Source organism: Anser cygnoides, chromosome 2 (genome assembly GCF_040182565.1).
Source record: "Anser cygnoides isolate HZ-2024a breed goose chromosome 2, Taihu_goose_T2T_genome, whole genome shotgun sequence".
NCBI lineage: Eukaryota > Metazoa > Chordata > Aves > Anseriformes > Anatidae > Anser > Anser cygnoides.
The window spans coordinates 54,112,794-54,132,871 of NC_089874.1; the positions used below are offsets into that span (position 1 = coordinate 54,112,794).

General features: G+C 41.2%; 2 protein-coding genes across 3 annotated transcripts in view; one reads left to right on the forward strand and one right to left on the reverse strand.

The window, feature by feature from the left end:
* Window positions 1-9,379, forward strand: part of JARID2 (jumonji and AT-rich interaction domain containing 2) — a 213,225-nt gene extending 203,846 nt beyond the window's left edge. Inside the window, exons 15-18 of the mRNA XM_048057982.2 lie at window positions 784-914; window positions 2,964-3,147; window positions 4,714-4,821; window positions 6,267-9,379. Of these exons, the coding sequence (XP_047913939.2) occupies window positions 784-914; window positions 2,964-3,147; window positions 4,714-4,821; window positions 6,267-6,443 (600 nt within the window). The 3' untranslated portion in view covers window positions 6,444-9,379. The remainder of the gene's footprint in view (window positions 1-783; window positions 915-2,963; window positions 3,148-4,713; window positions 4,822-6,266) is intronic.
* Window positions 8,886-20,078, reverse strand: part of DTNBP1 (dystrobrevin binding protein 1) — a 72,673-nt gene continuing 61,480 nt past the window's right edge. For both annotated transcript variants that reach the window (XM_013190274.3, XM_066992090.1), the window contains exons 8-10: window positions 16,778-16,933; window positions 14,703-14,846; window positions 8,886-9,783 (exon numbers count right to left, since the gene is read on the reverse strand). In XM_013190274.3, coding sequence (XP_013045728.1) covers window positions 9,536-9,783; window positions 14,703-14,846; window positions 16,778-16,933 — 548 coding nt within the window. In that variant the 3' untranslated portion in view covers window positions 8,886-9,535. The remainder of the gene's footprint in view (window positions 9,784-14,702; window positions 14,847-16,777; window positions 16,934-20,078) is intronic.

The window sequence follows — 20,078 nt, forward strand, 5'->3', positions numbered from 1 at the left end:
TGGGTTGCTTCTCTTGGCCTCCACAGGAAAAATGCATTTTTAGGGAGGGGATTTAGAAGTGCTGTTGGTTCCTCCACTTCGGTGAACTGCACACTGATGTAAACCCAGGCATCCTTTTTTCGTTTTTCTCATTTTCCTGGCATCTCTACTATTATTGGCTTTTCCAGTGGTGAAATGTGTTTTTTTGTTTTCTGAAAAAAGGGTACCTGAAATGTGGTGGCACGGGAGTACTCTGTTTCATTCTGTCCGTACATGCAGATCTTATTCTCTGCATTAAATTTCACAGTGACGCGTGTTAGGACATACACACCGATTTCTTAGTATAAATGCTATCAAGCACTGCAGATACTTACTGACTTAGTAAGAAAACAAAGCATTAGATATAGTGGGCACTAGGATATTCTCTGAGGAAGCAGGTCATTGTGACTGTCTGGTAGCACGTGTTTGGTTGTTAGAGCTTTCTGTGGCATTGGTTCACCTAAAGCACGTGCAGAAAGTCTTCTTTCGTAGTCCTTGCAACAGAAAGAAGAGGCCCAATTCAACAAAGCATTTAGATACCTAACTTTCCACTGAAAGGTCTAATTTATGATTAGCATTTATTTCAGTGTGAAGTCTGGTGCTGGATGTAAGTTAGGAACCTAAGTATTTTGGTTAATTTAGACTAAAGAAGGCTTTTAGAAAGGCTGTTTTAGAAGGCTACTTTTTGCTGCATTGAATTCATCCTAGGTAACTTTTTTTACTTTCAAATTTGCTGAAGAAATAATTTGGAACTTTCTTTTCCAGGAAATGAAGAGACGACGTATAGCCAAACCATTTTCAATGGAAAAGTTGCTTTATCAGATTGCAACAGCAGAAGCAAAAAAGGAAAATGGACCGACTCTGAGTACGATATCATCACTTCTTGGAGAGCTCAGGTAACGAATTGGGGGCCTGCTGTGCCTATTTTGTTTTCATTGACAGACTCCCGAGGTGGATAATGTAAGTAACCATTTCAGACACGTATCTTGCACGTACTTAACCAAGCGAAAGCCCAGCAAATCTGTTTGAAGACAGCCACATGTGGAAGAAGCAATTTCCTCGGCTGATGTGAGGGTGCCCGTGGTTAGGATGTCTTACGCTAAGAATTCCATACTTCTGGCACCATCAAAGAACTGAAGTACAGGTTGGCTTGGGTTTTTCTTTCGTTGGTTCTTGATGCTGAGAGTCGAGACTTCCTGATGTGTTACGTGAGCTACTTGGTGCCAGGCGGTTAGATGACGCTTAGCTTTTAACCTCTTGGCATCAGCAGCCGCTGTCAATCCATGCCAGCAGTGTGGGTTTCGCAGCAGGAACCCTTGTCTTTAGCATCAAGATTGTTACAGTTGTAATGTTGTGTGTATAAGGAAAGATGTTTTTTTCTTCAACCACTGGTTAAGTGAGCAGCTTGTGCATGGGTGCTCATGCATCTTGCATTAGCATTTGAACGTTTTTAACAACAAAAGCTTCACACTCCTTTTTCTTTCCACAGTGATTAAGGAAACATATTTAGGGTTTCTCTAAAGATAGGTAAAAAAAAGAAAATATAATGTTGCCTGGCTTCCTGTGTAATGTTCTTCTCTTTTGTTCCCTACCATGTAGTTGCTACCTATCTTTCAAGTTTGTGACAACTGGTACTCGAGATGTCAAGAAAGTTTTGATGAATGGAATCTACAAACTGTATTTAACTAACTAGCATGTTCATTTGGAAAGTTTCCAGTGACATATTGAAGGGGAATACAGCCCATGTGTTGTTTTAGTGTTCAGAAAGAAATACAAAGAGGTGTGCTGACTCCCCCTTCCAGGTGTGCTGACTGCTTTACCTGCAGCTGGTTCCCCTGCAGGAATAATCACTTCCATGCGCATTTTTTTTCCTTGAAGAGGAAAAGGCTGCAAGTGCGAAAGGTGAAACAGAAATGTTGGTGCTTGCTGTAAGAAATCACATCGACCTCTATCAGAGTGGTTCTCAAACTTGTTCTTATACTGAGGTTGGAATTCTCTGGAGAATCTCAGTCCTTCCCGTGGCTGCTTATGTAAAACAAAATCCCAAACCAACCTGAAAAAAACAACCAAAGCGGAACAATGCACCATGTATTTTTTCTTTGTTTTGTTTTGCTTGTATGTTGTATCTTTTGCTGCCTCCTTTCCTGACCTGCCTCAGTTGCTCAGTTTCCCCAGGCCATTTGCTTACCATGGCTCTCCACCCCTCTTCAGCTGTGTCTGGTGGTGAGATTTTTTTATTCTCCCCTTCTGCTCAGCTCACTCCACACTCGCTGTCTTCTTCCCAGCTGCATCCCGACCTGCTCTCCCGCTATGCTGTGTAATTCAGCACAGGAAGCACTGGCCACCTTGCAGACACAGCGGGTGAAGGCCGGCTAGAGGGCTTTGTTGTTATTCTTAGTTGACATCTCCTCCTTTTTCCCTTGGGTGTACAGCAAGATCTTCGTCTTTTGGCACAGCCATCCGCCCTGGTACCCCTTCCCTGCCTGAAGCACCTCAGGGCAGCAGGTCCTTGGTTCATCTCTGCCTCCTGATGAAGGTGGCTGTGTTACTCCTGACAGCATCGGCTCCTCCTCCTCAAGGTGGCTTTTGGCAACTTCAGGGAAGGCAGTCACGTTAGCCACATCTCCCAGCTCTCCACATGCCCCACCGACCTCGAGGAAGCACTCGGCAGTCCCCAGTTCTTTGTGGAGCAGTTTGAGAACCACTGGCTTGATACAGCGGTCGCTGTTAAAAGCCTGAGCTGACTTTTGCAATTAGGCAGCATTTCTGTGGTGCTGGCTGTCTCTCTCACCACGCATAGGGAATGGCACCAAACTCCAATAACGCCCAGGGCTTTGCTGCGTGCAGTTAAGATTTCAGTGATGATCGTGGTAAAAGGGTGATTATACTTGGCTGTGTGGTGTTATGAGGAAATCCCAGTTTCTAATTGCATCCAATATTCACAGGGACACGGAGCTGAGGCAGCGGCGGCAGCTTTATGAGGCAGGTCTCCACTCTTCAGCACGCTATGGCAGCCACGACAGCAGCAGCACGGGGGTGGATGGAAAGAAAAAGCCTCGAAAGTGGTTGCAGTTAGAAACGTCAGAGAGAAGATGTCAGATTTGTCAGCACTTGTGCTATCTTTCCATGGTAAGTAAAATCCTCAGCCGCTGCTGGGGTACCGCGCCCCCTGTTCTGTTTGTAACGCACTGTAATAGACTGTAAGTGTTTGAGAGAAGATGCACGACTTACAGGGTCATCTCATGCACTTCGCACAGGCTGCAGGGATGTTGATGTGTGTCAGAATACTTATCGCCTTAGGCAGTGGTGACAGAGGACAACAGTTAGTGCCAGCTGGCTTCCCCCCCCTGTAAGGAAGGGTTGAAGGAGCCACCTGAGCCGCTCTTGGACACCCACCGGCACGTCTGCATTGCACTAAGAGGGTAACAAAAATACCTGCAGGCTGCCCACAGCAGTAAGTCGTGGCAGAACGCTTCTCAGGATGAGCCGGGAACTCAAATGTATGCCCTGAGTCTCAGGCGTGCAGGTACAGCCTGTGCTGCTCTAGTTTCCCTGCAAGGCAAATTGCAGGGTAGATGTGTCCTCGCTGTCAAGCTAAGATGCTGCTTGACAACCTGTCCACTGGAAAATAGGAGGTCATGCCTGTGAACTTTCTCTGTTTGTAGAAGTACCTGCCTATTGGCTTCCAAAGGTGTGCCAACCACTGTGGTAACACCTTTAGGTTTTTAGCTTTATACAGAACAACCAGAAATGCAGCAGCTTCATTAAATACACAGAAAGCCCCTCCCACAATCTTATGCATCACCTCATGGCAAGATCAAATACTTAAATAAACATGATACAGTGTGTGTCCATATTCAGCCCTTTTTTTCCTGTCATCATCTTTTTTTTTCTCTTTCCATTAGAGATGTTAATTTTTTGATGGAAATGCGATGTTACTGTTGAATGATGCAATGTAGCTGTCCCTCCCTATGACAGAATACACTGTTTAGCCATGTCTTTAAACCACTGAGCAGCTAAGACATGTTTAAGCAGCACTACCTTGAACTAACTTCAAAATGAGTTTAAAAAAAATCGAACCAACCAAAAACTCCAATTCTGGTCAGTTTGCTGTGGAGATGATGAAGTTGTGTATGTGTAAAAAAGGGAATGACTTTACCTTGTCATTCTTAACAGCAGTAAGAGACAACAAGTCAACTTCTTTGTCAAATTCCAAGCTGAATTTGTTTGTTTGGCAGCTAGCCAGCTGAGTAAATGTGACCTCTGCTGAATGAGATGTAGCTAGGGAATCCTGTGGCTAAGCTTCTGATTTTATTCTTATTCAAGGCAGCATTTAAAGTAATGGGAAACTGCTGCTTTTGAGAAACGTTTAGGGTACATATTAGATACAAGTAAACCTTTATACATGTAACATTATTTAGAGTCATCCTTCGTTACTACTTTTTTTTTTTTTTTTTTATATTAGTATGTATTGGTCAGCATTAGCACTCAAAAAGGAATATATACTTTCTTCCTAGTTCATTCTGGATCATTGCACAGTGTATGTGCATCTTGTTTACTCCTCCCTTCACTAATTTATAGTGAGGTACAGGTACAGTAAATCACATACTACAATGGGAAATATTGTGTGCGTAACACAACTACAATTTGGAGCTTACTACATATCCCTCCCTCTCCCCCTTCCTCTTTTGATAGGTTGTACAGGAGAATGAAAATGTTGTCTTCTGCTTGGAGTGTGCCCTGCGGCATGTGGAAAAACAGAAGTCTTGTCGGGGACTGAAAATGATGTACCGTTACGATGAGGTCTGTACAATTGTAGCTTTGTGGTGCTGGTTGCCTTTGTACTGAAAACCTAGGACTAGAGTTAGCTCTTTGTCATACCAAGGCCTCAGGAGACTGCTTTGTGATGATCTCAGTAGCAGAGAGGGAAACATGATTACAAAGATGAAACCAGAAGTATCAGTAGGTGGTAGAGATCAGAGATGCCATTTAGTGCTTCGGGGTGCTGTAAAACATGAGGCTATGCTTTGTTCAGTTAATTTATGGTCATTTCCGTGCTATATGATAACTTCTGTCTGTTGGTAGCTGAAAATACACTCTTGACTTACAAGAGGTCCAACCTGAACCTTCTAAAGTGATCTTGTAGAGTACTTCTAGATGAGAGTTCCAGTAATGGCTTGGAGTAAAGCACAAATGAACTCAAACTGACAATGTAGGACTGTGCCTGGGTTCTGGGCAAACAAAATCAGCTCTTTAAGATCAGTGCTGGTACAAGCTGCTCATAGACAGATGTCTCAGCAGTTTCTGATGTATGTGCACGGGGGGTCCAGAAAAAAACAGAAGGTCAGAGTGAGTCTGGGAAAGAGCGTGCCACTGTGGCTTGCTTTGATTTTAATTGTAAGCTCTGTAACACTGAAGAGTTTCAGGAAGCTTCTCAGAAATCTAAATGTATTTCTTTTATTCTTGAGATTGTTTAGTCTCTAATATCCTGTGTTTTCAATGGAATTGCTAACTGTTGAGGTTTTCAAAGCCGGTCTTCATCAGAATCACATACACTAATAATTTTTGCTAGGTTTTATAATTACGAAGGTATTTTGGGCTGCATCGGAAAAGAAACAATCTCTAATTGAATACTGCATGTTTATTACTTTTTTTCAAATGAAAAAACTGTCAGAAAGTTTCTGCACTTCTGAAAGATGCTAAATGCATGCCTGGTGGTTTTTACATGATTTTTTTGAGGGCTGTGCATGGGGGGGGGAGAGAGAGAGCCTGCATGTCAAATGCCATATGTTAAAGCTGTTTTTTAACTGTTGGCTATACTTAATTAGGAATCTGCTTCAACCTTGCACAAAACTAACTTCCCAAAATTCCTACCAGGATGGGAAAGACAATTCAGATAAATTGCCACCCTCCCCCAAACTTCATCAAATCACTGAATATAATGAGATCAGGAGTGGCGATGTAGCCAAGATGCTCGGATGTGCTGGTCAGGGACTGCTCTTTCTTACCACAGTGCCACGAACCCACAGCCCTTTCTCCTGCGCGGTACCCGTTGTAGTTCTGTAGTAGCTGATTACTGTCTTTAAGGGTAGAGTGGGGAAATTTCAGTAAGTAGATTTTTTTTTTTTTTTTGGTCTTGCTTGGGTGCTTTCAGTCAAAAAGGCAGAACTACCTATATGTCAATTAGAAGTGCCTGGATAAAGAAAAAAATGCTGATTTGTGTTCTGTTTTTCCCACTTTCTGAACAGGAACAAATAATCAGTCTAGTCAATCAAATCTGTGGAAAAGTATCTGGTAAAAATGGCAGCATTGAGAACTGTATCAGCAAGCCTACACCAAAAAGAGGACCTCGTAAGAGAGCGACAGTTGACGTGCCATCATCTAGGCTTTCATCCTCCAGTTCATCCAAAAGTGCTTCAAGTTAATCCTGAAGATGCCAACACTCTCATTTTGTCAATTTATATATATTTTTTGTAATTATTATACCATAGTTTGGAGTACTTGCTGTAGAATACAAGCTGTCTTTGCACTAGCTCTAAAGAAGATTTTCTTCTGGTTTTAGAGAACTAATTTTGTTTTAGCATTAAACTGTTGAATTTTTTTTTTTGTACTTAGAATAGATAGATACAGCAGTCTGATTTTTTTAAACTGCCGTATGTTCACTGTTTTAAAACCGGCAAGGGGCTGATAAAATATTAATTTGTATTGTCCCTATGGCTGAAAAAATAAAAAGCCTTTTTGGTAACTGTGAAAAAAGGCTTTTAACCCATTTTTTGAATAGGTTAAAGTTTGATGTGTTTTATAATTTGTTCTCCAGTCATGTGAGCAGATTTTTCTAGAGAGAAAAGGGATAGGAGACAAAAACTTGAAAGAAATTGCTTTACTTTGGCTGTCTTTTATTCTGTCACAGCAAGATGAGTTTTGTAATTTTTTAAATTGGAGAATACACACTTTCTTTGGGAGGTTTTGGCAGCTGAAGATGGACTTTGTTTCCTAACTGTAGGCAAAAGGAGGAGATTTGGAGTATGTTCTCTTTTACCAGCACATCACTATGCATCTGTTTTGAGGGGGAAAAAATAAAAATTAAAAAAAAAAAAGGAAAAAAAAAAGACTGCCTGCCTTGAGGAGTCATGTGAGGGAAAACTGTGCCTGATTTCATTAGGAAATCCATTCTGTTATTTTTTGGTGCTGTTGGCTACTTTATCAAAAACCCTTCAATAGCATCCTTTAAAAAAAAAAAAAGAAAAAAGAAAAAAAAGTGATTGAAGCCATAAGTGCTTCTTTTGTCATAGACGTGCAATCTTTCTAACATTCCATTTCCATTCCACTGCTGTTTTTCACACCTTTACACAGTCGAGCATTAATTTTTGTTTTGAATTTGTTTCATTATATGATCACATTTAGAGCCACTAGCAGGTCTGCATATTTCTTTTGAATGTGAAAATGCATTTGCGTTCATCTTGTCTATTTTTTCTCTTCATGTTGTAACAAAAAAAAAAAATCACACCTTTTGTACATATGCCTGTAAATTTTTTTAAATACTTGAGCCTTTTCTTGGGGTGGGGGGAGGGATGGCGAAGAGACAAGATGAAGAAAAGCCTTACGTTTCACTTTCTTCATCGGTTGGATTGGATGCTTACAGGGTTTTTCTTGTAACATTTATAAGTGCTGCTTACATCACTGAACAACAACAAAAAATAATAATGGAGTAGCTGTTGCCCTTTTCTGGTTGTGTGTACAGTATGTGTGGAATAAAAAAGGGAAAATGTTTTCACAAACTGTTTTGTTTCGTAATTGAATTCAACAATACCGTAGCTACCCATATTGCACTGAGCTTGCCAGTGGTGACTGTCAGGAAAGTCCTATAATACAATTTGTTGGTTGTTGTTGCAGAAGACTGAACTGTTTTGGAATATTTAACAATAACATAAACAGAGTCAAGTGTTTTCAAATGTGGTTGTCTGGTTTTTATGGCCTTGCTGTGTACTTTTTCCCTCTTGACAGTAAACTTCTGACTATGGCTTACAGTTTGACATTTAATTTATTAGCGCTGCTCTGCTCTCTTTCCTTGTACGGAAAGACTTCATGTTGTTTATTGCCAGTTTTTTGTTTACTTTCCAGGTTTGTACTACGAGGTTTAATAAAAAAACAAAACTTTTTTGGACACTTTGTCTGTCTTCTGGAAAGTGAGTGAGTAAAGTAAGCTCCTTCAAGAAAGATTTCTTTCAACAAATGCTGGTTAAATACTAAGTAAGTATCTGATCATAGGTAGCAAGCTTCTAGCTTGCACATCTTAAAGGTGAGGAAACACTTTGTCAGATACTAGGAGATGCAGTGAGTCCTTAAGGAAACTGGGCACATCCCAGCTGGCTAGCAGCAGGAGATACCTCAATCCCAACCATTAATTTGTCAGGAAAAGGCCTTGGAAGAGATCTGTGTCACAGCTCATCCTTTTACTTACGCTGCTTCTGATTACATTCCTTTTCTCAGTGCATGAAGAGCAGGAGTCAGGAAACTTCTCAAAGGAGAGCAGATCCCTGCAGAGTGTGAGACTTGACAAGAAACAGGTGTTAGACAGGTTCAGACCTCCATTTCAGAGAGAAAATGACTGCAGAAAAAAATGAGGGCAGTAAGATGATGACTATAGGTCCTAAATTTTGTAAAATATATTCACTTAATTTATAATTTATTCAGCTTCATTTCCCTTAAGTTGCTGGCTTGCATCAGTGTAGTCAAACAGATGTTACCATGGAAAAGTAAATTACACTGGTGCTCAGTATAAATAACCACTTTTTCTGATTGCTGAATTAGTCTCCTCTGTTCACTGTGATGAAGAAAATATTTGGGTAATCAAGTAAAAGACATGGTTGGGATAGAAATACTTTATTTTATCTCAGAAGAGGAGTAAGCTTATACAATGCTACGGTATCTGCTCCACAAGGAGTAAAACATTTCAGTATGCATCTCTCCTCCTTTGATATCTTTTTTTTTTTTCCTTAACACCTATGATTAATAAGTTGGTCCTGAATAAGAGGTGTGAAAGAGTAAGTACTGCTGCTTTAGTAGACAAAGGCAGTAGGCAGACAGTAGGTAGTAAAGAGTAGAAAATAGCTTTTCATTTTGGTTTGGATCCTAAATCTTCAGTTGCAGCAGCTGAAAACATGCAAGGAACAATTTGGGTTCAGTAATATACAACAAATCTAAGTATTTCCCATCAGCCATTTAAAGGTTAGTGGTCATAGTAACTTTTATCTTTCCCCTTTAATTCTTTTATACATGGTATATACAAAAGTTTTACTGCCCCCGAGCCCCAAGACTACTGTTAAAGTGTGTGTGCTTTAGGCATTTTTTTTTTTAAAAACCAACCTCCACATGACTGGCAATTTTGTAAAAAGGCTGTATTACTAGTAAAAAGATCTGGCTGTTACGATTGGTTAGCAAATTGTTACACAGGCAAGCTCCTCATTCATTTGTTCATTCATTCCAAAGTCATTCTTAAAGGATATGGTTTTAAGATTCAAATAGTTTGAGAGTCACTTTCATCACTAACATCTGAAGCACCCTTTCTTTCAGTTACAGCAGCAAGAGCAGTGTCCACTTGAACTTCTTCTTCATCGGACTGAATAACTGGAGACTCCCCTTCACTGGCTTCTTGGCTGGCAGAATCAGTACAGGTTGACGACAGCGACGACAGTTTCTGTCGTAACTCAGACTGGCTCGGAACCTGAAGACTGATCTCATTCACATAGGTGTTGGAGTCGGGCCCTTACAATCGGAAAAACAACAACAACAACAACAATCACGCTCTGGCTCTGAACCGAGAAGTCAGCACATTAACTCAACTCAAAGCTGGTTTATGAGTGCGTTTAAGCTCCTTTGCTTCTTTCAGTGCGTTTGCGAGATGCCATAAAGAATCTCCCAAAACACAAAGCTGCCTTTGGGCTTTTCTGACACTGTTCTCAAGTATAAGTCACAGTTGGTTTTAATATGGTTCTGGTGGTGTGCATGTCTCTAACTCACTCTAGTATTGCTAATACTTAAGTTATTTGATCTCAAGACTGCAGGAGCGTTACGTCCTCTCGCAGTTAAGAGGTATAGCTGATGCCCTGTTTGCCAAGACTACTTACTCATCCTCCTAACTCTGACTCGTAAAGTCCATCCAGACTTCAGCACGTGCTGAGAATCAGCACTAACAGGAAAATCCTCCACAAAACTCCACCAACTACCCATCCAACAGGATGACACAAAAAACCCGGAGTGGAAAATAAACAAAAAACCCACAACCAAAGCCACAAATAACCTGGAAGACAGACAATAAAAGCAATCTCCAGATTTGACTGAAAATGAAGATGCAGAAGCAAAACAGAACCTTGCACTACAGCATGGCAGAATTCCTTTCATAAAGCTGTAGTATAGCTCAAATAACTGGTAATGGGATTTTAGGACTATGCTTCCTCTATATCCTACGCAAAAAGACTTTTTCTAAGCAAATTCAATGTAATGGTGTTCGCTTAGTTCGAGAGTTCAGATTTCAAAGTTACTTATATCTCCTCTTCTCTGGCCACTTCTGGCAGTAAATAAGGAAAAATGGGGAAGCACCTAAACTCTCTTTATATCTGATCTACCATTTAAAGCCCTTTTTGTCTTACCTGCTATGCCTAGAAACTGTTAGAACACCCAACTTCAGCACTGAGTAACCTTAGTGAGAAAATACTTCCAAAAACCCTGTGGGATTATTTAATCACAGAATCATCTAGGTTGGAAGAGACCTCCAAGATCACCTAGTCCAACTTCTGACCTAACACTAACAAGTCCTCCACTAAACCATATCACTAAGCTCTACATCTAAACGTCTCTTAAAGACCTCCAGGGATGGTGACTCAACCACTTCCCTGAGCAGCCCATTCCAATGCCTAACAACCCTTTCGGTAAAGAAGTTTTTCCTAATATCCAACCTAAACCTCCCCTGGCACAACTTTAGCCCATTCCCCCTTGTCCTGTCACCAGGCACGTGGAAGAATAGACCAACCCCCACCTCACCTCCTTTAAGGTATCTGTAGAGTGCGATAAGGTCGCCCCTGAGCCTCCTCTTCTCCAGGCTGAACAACCCCAGCTCCCTCAGCCGCTCCTCGTAAGACTTGTTCTCCAGACCCCTCACCAGCTTCGTTGCCCTTCTCTGGACTCGCTCGAGCACGTCCATGTCCTTCTTGTAGCGAGGGGCCCAAAACTGAACACAGTACTCGAGGTGCGGCCTCACCAGAGCTGATTACAGGGGGACAATCACTTCCCTAGCCCTGCTGGCCACACTGCTTCTTATACAAGCCAGGATGCTGTTGGCCTTCTTGGCCACCTGAGCACACTGCTGGCTCATATTCAGCCAACTATCAACCAGTACTCCCAGGTCCTTCTCGGCCAGGCAGCTTTCCAGCCACTCATCTCCTAGCCTGTAGCTCTGCTTGGGCTTGTTGCGCCCCAGGTGCAGGACCCGGCACTTGGCCTTGTTGAACTTCATACAGTTGACCTCAGCCCATAGGTCCAGCCCATCCAGATCCTCCTGCAGAGCCTAACTTCCCTCGAGCAGATCGACACACGCACCTAACTTGGTGTCGTCTGCAAACTTACTGAGGGTGCTCTTGATCCCCTCATCCAGATCATTGATAAAGGTATTAAAGAGGACCGGCCCCAGCACTGAGCCCTGGGGGACTCCACTAGTAGCCGGCCTCCAACTGGATTTGGCTCCATTCACCACAACTCTTTGGGCCCGGCTACCCAGCCAGTTTCTAACTCAACAAAGCGTACGCCAGTCCAAGCCAAGAGCAGCCAGTTTCTTGAGGAGAATGCTGTGGGAAATGGTGTCAAAAACCTTACTGAAGTCAAGGTAGATCACATCCACAGCCTTTCCCTCATCCACTAAGCGTGTTACTTCGTCATAGAAGGAGATCAGGTTTGTCAAGCAGGACCTGCCCTTCATAAACCCATGCTGACTGGGCCTGATCGCAGGCTTGCCCTGCAAGTGCCGCATGATGACACTCCAGATAATCTGCACCATGAGCTTCCCTGGCACTGAGGTCAAACTAACAGGCCTATAGTTTCCCAGGTCTACCTTCCGGCCCTTCTTGTAGATGGGTGTCACGTTTGCTAGCCGCCAGTCGACTGGGACCTCCCCTGATAGCCAGAACTGCCAATAAATGATGGAAAGCGGCTCGGCCAGCTCCTCCGCCAGTTCGCTCAGTACCCTCGGGTGGATCCCATCCGGCCCCATTGACTTGCGTACATCTAAGCGCTGTTAAAAACAAGTTTCAAGACAGTCCAGGTAGAAATGAGCTGATGACAACACCTTAGCCCTGCCTAAGGCTGGTTGCAGAGCAGTTCACACTGCATTGCCCTATAAGTGCTCCTCACAGTCTTACCAAGTAACTCGGAGTCTATTTTTAATGAGAAAACCACCGTGACAGCATCTGGAGGCAACAGAAGCTGCTTCTACTAGAGGTAAGGTACACAAGGTGTAGCTTGGGCACACTTCTTGCCCCAGTTGTCTGCAATCTTAAATTCTGGACTTAAACTCGGGCAGCAAATAGCCCTGCAGGTGACACTGCCTTAGCCTCTCTGGGACCCAGGAACTCCGGGGGGAAATGTCTCCTCAGCAGGTCTCGAGTTCAAACAGGACCCGGCACAACATGCACCACTGATGGCTGACCAGCATGTCTGGACTGACTGTGTCCAGGATGCCTGGCACGTCTACTAAGTCGCTTCCTCAGGTAACACAAATTGATACTGAGCTCAAGTGACACTAGACAGATGTTTCCAAAGACACCTGTCTTTATGTTGTGCACACCTGCATGCATTAGATTAGCCGACACAACACACCCAGGAGTGTTCTGGAGTGGCAGAGATGAGTCAATTTTTCAGTACAGCTTACTAGCTAAAATGAAATGTAGCAAAACCAATGCCCATAAACTGGCACCGTTTATAGCTAAACAAATTTGAAAACATTTTAATATCTCGAGCTTATTTTCATTTCTACCAGTTACATAACTTACCTGCTTTTTGTGGTGCTCAGTAAAATAGTGAAATCTTTCCCTGACCAACCCACCTCTCCACTGCCAGCACAATCAACAACAAAGCAAAGAGTTATCTAATTTTTCTGAGAATGAAGACTGCTGTGCATCTGACTTGATACTAGGACACAAGGTCCTCAGAGCAAGTAAAACATCCCTTCTAATTTAGAGTGAAATGAATTGTCTGGAGCCATGAAAGTAAGATTCCACTGAGTAGTAACAACTGTGCAAGTCTTGCTGCAAGCCCATCCCACCTCTGTGTTTAATATAAAGTGCTAGAACATTATAGCACTAGTGCATTATATTACAGTGTGTATGTGTGTGTATATAATAAATATATATACACTGCAATACTTGCATTACATTACAAAATGAATACAGTTATTTCAAAGGCTAATAAATTTTAAATCTATTTAGGCAAAAACCAACCACATTTAGTAGATTCTGCTAATCCAGTTACACTGTTTGTTGTTAAGACGTGAGGCCTCTTGATCCAACATCTGCCAAAACCAGCCTAGGGAAAACATTCCTGGTTTCTGTAATTACTTGCATGCTCAAACAGTGATTAACTTTACTAATAACACGAACTGGATGTTCATCGAAAACCAGCCATCTAAATTTAGTTTTTGCAGTAAAACAAAAACCTTTAGTTATCACATGCCTCGACCACTTTCCATAAGCTTTTCACGTTCACAGCAGGTAATAATAAGGAGGAAGAAAATTACCACAGGATATTCTTAACAGTTTTCTTTTACTTATCCCAAAATATAGGGTAGGATTTAGAGTGCACTGTTCCTTCACTGTAAGTACTTTTATAGAAATATTTCAACTTGTATTTTCAAAAGAAATCTAAGTACATTTAAAGGAGCTTCTTCATCTTCCCCAGGAAAACTCATTTTGGCTCTTTTATTTTAGTACTAAAATAAGTTTTTAATTGGGAAAACACGTTTCCCTAGTGGATAAAGCATCCAGAATTACTAATGCCTTGCTGTAAGCAGACTCCTCCATCATGCTGCAACTTACCAAAACCTACATCTGGTTTTGTTCATCAGAACACATAAAACAAATTTTGGATTACTCTTTAATCCAATGTAACTAATATCAATAGCAGTAAGAAGGCTACTTGAAAGAGCTGCAGTATCAGAATCACTCTTTAGAAGCTTCCAGAACTGTTTTATACATATGCACTGCTGCGTTCTATCAAGTTTCTGAATATATCTCACTGAAGATCTTGCATTAGACAACTGGTCCAAATATACTTGAAAATACCAAATTCTGAATCTATTTTTCAGAAAGCAGTCTTGAAAATAAAAACCTAACTACCACAAATGTTCTGTTGATGTTTGGTTTGTTAGAATGACCTCCATCAACTTATATCAAGAAAAATGCACCAGAAAACTTTATGTAACACATAACCTATCCATATATGAGATGAAGTTTTAGTAACCAGACAGAGTCCAGAAGCAAGCTCTCTCGTATCGCAACTTAAGATGAACATTCTGAAAACCACTAGTGAAAAATATTAAATCTACGTAATGGTTTATGAGGTAACTTCATTTCATATTAGAGCAATTCTGGTGATTTATCACTCTGTTTCTAAGCACACTGTCATTACTAGTATCATACCCAGCATGGGAGAAAGCATATTATTGTCCTCGCCTCCTGAGTTTAAAAAGACATCAAGTGCTTCTTGGTCAGACATGTCCATTAGGTCCATCTGTTCCAGCATGTCCACATTCACTTCCATGGAAGACATACTGCCAATTGGTTCTGTAGTAAAAATAGTGCAATGAGCAGACTGACAATCAGCTACACAACGTTATTACCTATAAAGGCTTTAATAGCTGCTATAATTGTATGCATTAGTAATAATTAAACCAGATATGGAAGGAGCACACACACATCAGATTGCTCAGCAGCAATCTCAGCCCAAATCCAAAAACTCTCTGTGCCATCTTTGTTGTGAAACTAATGTCCATTAAAGCTTTTGAAAAAATAAACATTTTTAGCAACAATGTTTACAGCAATAGCAGCAGAAATACGATAAGGTGAGGCTCAGGGACAAACACTGAAATTTTCCATTTTGCAGCACTCCCCTCAACTAAAAGTCTTTTCAGAGAAAAAAAAAAAAAACAACACACATTTAAACACACAATCACTAAGTGTCAATAAACAAGGGGTATGGAAACTAGAAATAAGAATTAATAGCGAGCAGTCATTCTTCCTCATTCAATCAATCAGTACAACAAGTGACAGCAGTACACAAAGCCTAGGCTGATGCCCAATGTCTTCTCCCAGCATGGGGACTTCACAGCATTAATTATTCAAGCAAACTATTTATTGTTGTCAGTATAAAACTGACAAATCACAAGGGAATTAAATACCTGGGTGAGCATCTTGTTCCTTGAATAATAAAGCACACAAACACAGACCAAGCATGTTTGGGGGTTCTCAAGATTTAAGTCCAATTGCTCCATGTGTAATATCAAATATAATTAACAGTTTAATGGTTTATACAAGTTTAACAATTACACTATGAAAAGCCTTCATATTGAACCGACATAAAATTGTGTCACTTGATGTTTTTTTTCTTCCATACATACCATAGTTTCACATGTACTGTGGGATCAAATTTTTCATAGAAACAATTTATTTCATATGTATGGGTTCTGCATTATACTACAAAGCTGAAATTCAGAAAGGTATGTATCCATCTCTCTCAAACAGAGTAATGCATCCACTAGCAGCAGTGACAATGCTGATTTTTAGCGTGAGTGGGTTATATATACACACGCACACACACACACTCATCAGAAACTAGGAGATGCAAACTCAATTCATTCCTAGACCAAAGGAATTTAAAACTTATATATCCCACTTCTCAGAAGACTGTCCAAGCAACCAATATAGAGCATTCTGCAGATTAGTATTTATAGCACTTGTGTAGAGAAATCAAAATCTTGGATTGTATTCCCAGTTCCAGCATTGCAAATGACAGCAGACCTGGTCTCAGAGCAGGGACAAAATCTCTACATTTTTCCTGCTACACGAATGACGTTATCTCCTGCTTTCTTTCTGGTCCTACAAACCTTTTGGGCCAACAGATGGATACCTCCCCCACAGAAGTGTCTGCAGTCTATGGCATTCTTGTGCTTTAACTCGCAGGGAGATGCCAGACTTGACTCATAATAAGGAGAGAGCTTAATCTATATTTCTCATGTCCAAATCACATACTCTGCATATTACACAGACAACGTAAGAAGCTACCATCTGGGAACTGTTTTGAAAGACAACACTGACATTTGTCTACACCTTTAAAAAATTTCAGAGGCGTGTTCTGCCAGGTGATGATCCCAGGCTTTGGAACTTGAGTGCACAGAAGTGATCACCTCTATCCACGTTTTCAAAGATATGGATGCTCTCATGAGCTGCAAAGAGTGCTGTTCCGGATGTACCTCAGAGCTTTGCATTTCCTCAGACAACAAGCAGAGAGTCTGATTGATTTTCTAAGGTGTCTAATTCCCCTGGGACCCGAAGGTTGCTTTAAGAGCTTATCTAAATTTTCAGTTCCACCAAGGAAGAATGTAGACATCGCAATGCTTCAGCTATAAGCAATTAAACCCATTGCTGGCTGTGACCCTTAAACAACATTCTCTAAGTTGTGAGTTTGTGGATGATACATAAAGTATTTTAAAACTTGCCTCGCCTCTCTGCTATCTGCAAGTATCCTGTAGAGAGGTATTGTTCCATGTCCTGTTGAAAGGCTTCTTCAAAGAATTTCTGACGTTCCTTTAGCTTCATCTGCTGGGTGTGCTCCATATCCAGAACCTTCTGTGCATGTTCAGCATCCAGCTCAGCTGAGCATAAAACAAAAAAAAACAAACAAAATAAATAAATCATGTGTATCCCCCTGCCTCTCAAAATTTGAAAGCTACAGCTAAGTTCAATAGTGACAGACTGTTGTTACAGACTGTTAACACAGGCTGTTATAAAAAGGAGACTTCTGTGCTTTGCAACTATATTTTAAAACTGACAGGCTAAGAATACTATATCAGGCAGCATAATCTTAACATTAAAGTGATATGACTATTTATCCTGAGGCAAGATGCAGATTTCTTGAACTGCATAAACTATAACGCCTGAAAGCACTATCAATCAATAACCAGGATTTCAGAATCAGTTAATGATGCTGCTGCTGCTATTGTACATACCTAACACATACAAAATTAATAATTTGATTGTTTCAGCACATTTTCATCACAATCCATTACTAATACAACGGGAAAGATATATATGTGTATATGTATGTATGCATATAGGTGCGAACGTAGAGATTCACATATATACGTGTGTGTATGCACGTATCTGTGTGAGATGTTCCGGTTTTGTCTGCCTCCAGATAGACTGGGAAATATCTTGAAGAATATCTTGGATGTAGTGCAGGTGCATATCCAGAGAAGCTGCAGAGGCAGCCTGACTCGACATGAGGTAGGTAAACAGTACTGTTTTCAACGACAACAGCACGCAGTCATCAATAGCAATATATAGGGTCTTTTTTGTACACAGCAGTGAAGGACGGGCCAGATGATGATGATACTGACACCAAACAAGCAGAAGTAACTGCCATGAAATACTAAGACAGTACCAAACAGAAAAGGCCAGCTTGCATAACATGTTCAGACAAGTGACAGCCAAATTTGCTTCTACATATCTAACGCTGGGTCTCTAGTAGTTCCTTATTTCTACAGAGAAACAAGTATTCAGGTGTGTATCAATAGAAGATCTTCTTCCAGCCGTTTGGCTCTATGGGAGTCACTGGGCAGACGATGTACAAAGAAATGAATTGTCATGTTCAGTGAAGAATAACATCTTCTAGGATAAGATCTTAGCTGTTGAAGTACTAACTGTAGCCAGACTACTACCAGAATATGCTTTAGCAAAAATGCTTTTGGGAGAAATATACAAATGGGAAGTGTTCCTCTCAAAGTTCTCTGTCCATTTGTCCAAACTGGTCTCACGAGCTCTCTGCTTACAATAAAAAAAAGAAACGGCTAGCAGAGCGGCTGATAGAAAGGGTGGGGGTGGCAAGAAGAGCTGCTGCTCTGGGCTGTTCTACCCATTAGGGAACGCTCCAACAAATACTGCTGGGTAAAAAATTCCAAGCTTTCACACATCAGACAGACACAGCTAGAATATGGCATCCATACAGATAAATGCTGAAAGAGCATAACATTTTCTAGGATAAGCATCATGTCAATCTTCCAGGGAAAATGCTGTATTAATGATATTTTAAAATAAGGAATTAATTAAAAGCATTTACCATAATGGAGAGTACTATCAAAATTGAAACTATGTTTTATTAAACCAGGCAAAAATATTAAGAGAGCAGTAATTCATTCTGTAGCCTGCATCAAGGTCACAGTCCACACAGAGAAGCAACCAAGCTATGATCGTTGCCAAGAGGAGCTATAAAACTGGACTGACAAACCAAACATCCATTAAGCCGTCAATAAATAAGCTGAAATCTTTTTCTTAAAGCAAATTTCAGAAGTAAAAGATCAGTGCGTTATAACGAAAGCACTTTCTTTTAAGTCAACACATCTTTATTATCAATTACACAGCTGTGTACAAGGACTCTGTATTCCCTGGAGCAAGCCCTTTACTACAGTCCTGAATGATAAGCAATTATTTACAGCATTCTGGATGGGGCAGAAATGCTACTCAATTGTAATAATAAAAGCCAGCAGCTCTCACTGACAACAGAAATTCCCTATCTTCTAATATATTCTGACAGTTTTGCACTCTATATTGGTAGTTCAGGATATTTTAAACCCCAAAATAGAGACAGTCTCCAAGAAACATATGCGACCGATATAACTTTCCTAGCTCTGAATTATCTTGTTTGTTTTTTGCTTTTTTTCTTTTGCCTCAGATGTTCTGTTAACTATTGCAACTATCACTGGCCACAGCTAAATGCTAACAGTTAGTTGCCTGCTGTACTAGCATGCTCCAAAAAACCTCAACAAACGCTAGCTGAAGAGCTCCCCTAGGCTTGCTCTCCAAAGTCAGCCGCAGAGGGTTAACATCGGGAACCTCGCTGCACGATTTCACACTCTGCCAGGTAGAATAAAAGCTGCTGCTTGGCTAGGCAAAAACAAACTGCCACACCTGGGGTTTCTGTTTGTTGTCAGAAATGTTAAGGATGGCTGCAGCAACAGAAAACAGGTGCTTATATATATATTTTTTTTCCCCCACAAAGCTATTCAGAACTACGTTTCCCATAATCCAAGAGTAATTTTTATGCGTTTATAAAATACTGAATAGACCCAGCAAGTCTATTAAGTGCCAGAGCTCTGAGGAAGACAACATCATCCATCATCCATACACCCTCATGCTGCTCCTGTCCACATGTGAATTCTTACAGACATTGCTGAGACCTGACACGCTTAAAATATTATCACATTTTTCCTTTCACCGTATAGTTGTACCTTTGAGTTAGTAGCTGCATCATTTCTGAAACATGCTGCTGTGTGCACAGGAAAAAAAGGCAGACTACAGCAAAAATGCTCACTTGCAACTCGATGCTGACTTACAGGAGTTGCCATGATAACCCATGTACAAGGCAACTTCAGTTCTGCGCCAGCTATGACCTCTGGGAGAGTGGAACTAAAAAGAGGCAAAATAGTTCTTAAAAACAAAAGCAGGCAGCTGGGTCTGCCACTGAAGCAGCCCCCAGCCCAAAGAAGCGCACACAGCCTCACTGAGGTGCCACAGCGCCCTCACTTCCTCTAGTGAGGGGAAGATTTACCTGGCAGATTTGGGGAACACTCTATTTTCCCCCCAACACCTCAGCAGGAGAAAAAGCCACAGTCACCGCTGCTCTCGCCCCTGTAGATCCGGCCTCTGCTGGTTAATGGGCCCAGGAAAGCCGTGCCAGCTAATTCCCGTCATTAAAAGGACTGCTCTCTGCTCTTAAAGGCCAAAGGAAAAAAACAGTGCTGG